Below are 601 nucleotides of genomic sequence, written 5' to 3'. Positions count from 1 at the left end.
CAGCACGACCAGCCGTGCCCCGGGGGGACGGGGTGATTTTTGGGCAGGGAGAGCGTGGGCAGCGATGCAACGGGGGCACTCCCAGCACGGACCCACCCTCAGCACGCCAGGCCGTGCGCCGGCAAGTTTGCAGCAGGGTGTGCACGGGCTGCACCCCTCCTGATGTTGGGGTGCTTCTCTGTGTTATCCATCCCCCCGCTTTTTATCCCAGAGCATCCCTCACCCTAAAATCCGCCGCCGTCTCCTGCACCGGCCGCATTTTGTGCCCATCGTGTTGCTTGGAGCTCTGGCAGGCGAAACATGCCAACTCCTTGTCATCCAGGCAGAAAAGTTTGGCTTCTTCGTGATGGAAGGGACAGAGGGTGGCCGTCCGGCCCCGTCGTTGTCCTTCTTCCTTAAGGATCATCTCCACCAGGTTGTTGAGGGTATGGTTGACGCGGAGGTCGTCGAAGGAAGAGGATTCTTTGCAGACGGGGCAGACGTGGTGCCGGTGTTCCCAGGAGCGGCTCACGCAATCTTTGCAGAAATTATGGCCGCAGCAAAGAGTCACGGCTGCTCGGAAAGGCTCGTAACAGATGGGACAAAGCAATTCCTCCTTGAA

General features: G+C 59.7%; 1 protein-coding gene across 1 annotated transcript in view; it reads right to left on the bottom strand.

Annotated features, from left to right (window-relative positions):
• Positions 1-598, bottom strand: part of TRIM35 (tripartite motif containing 35) — a gene marked incomplete at both ends in the record, with an annotated part of 4297 nt that extends 3699 nt beyond the window's left edge. The window contains one exon of the mRNA XM_010080494.1: positions 224-598. Coding sequence (XP_010078796.1) covers positions 224-598 — 375 coding nt within the window. The remainder of the gene's footprint in view (positions 1-223) is intronic.
• Positions 599-601: the final 3 nt, after the last annotated feature.

This window comes from Pterocles gutturalis, unplaced genomic scaffold, assembly GCF_000699245.1.
Source record: "Pterocles gutturalis isolate BGI_N339 unplaced genomic scaffold, ASM69924v1 scaffold20179, whole genome shotgun sequence".
In the NCBI taxonomy this organism is placed as follows: domain Eukaryota; kingdom Metazoa; phylum Chordata; class Aves; order Pterocliformes; family Pteroclidae; genus Pterocles; species Pterocles gutturalis.
The sequence above is the reverse complement of the archived record's forward strand: the minus strand, read 5'-3'. Positions and strand labels throughout refer to the sequence as shown.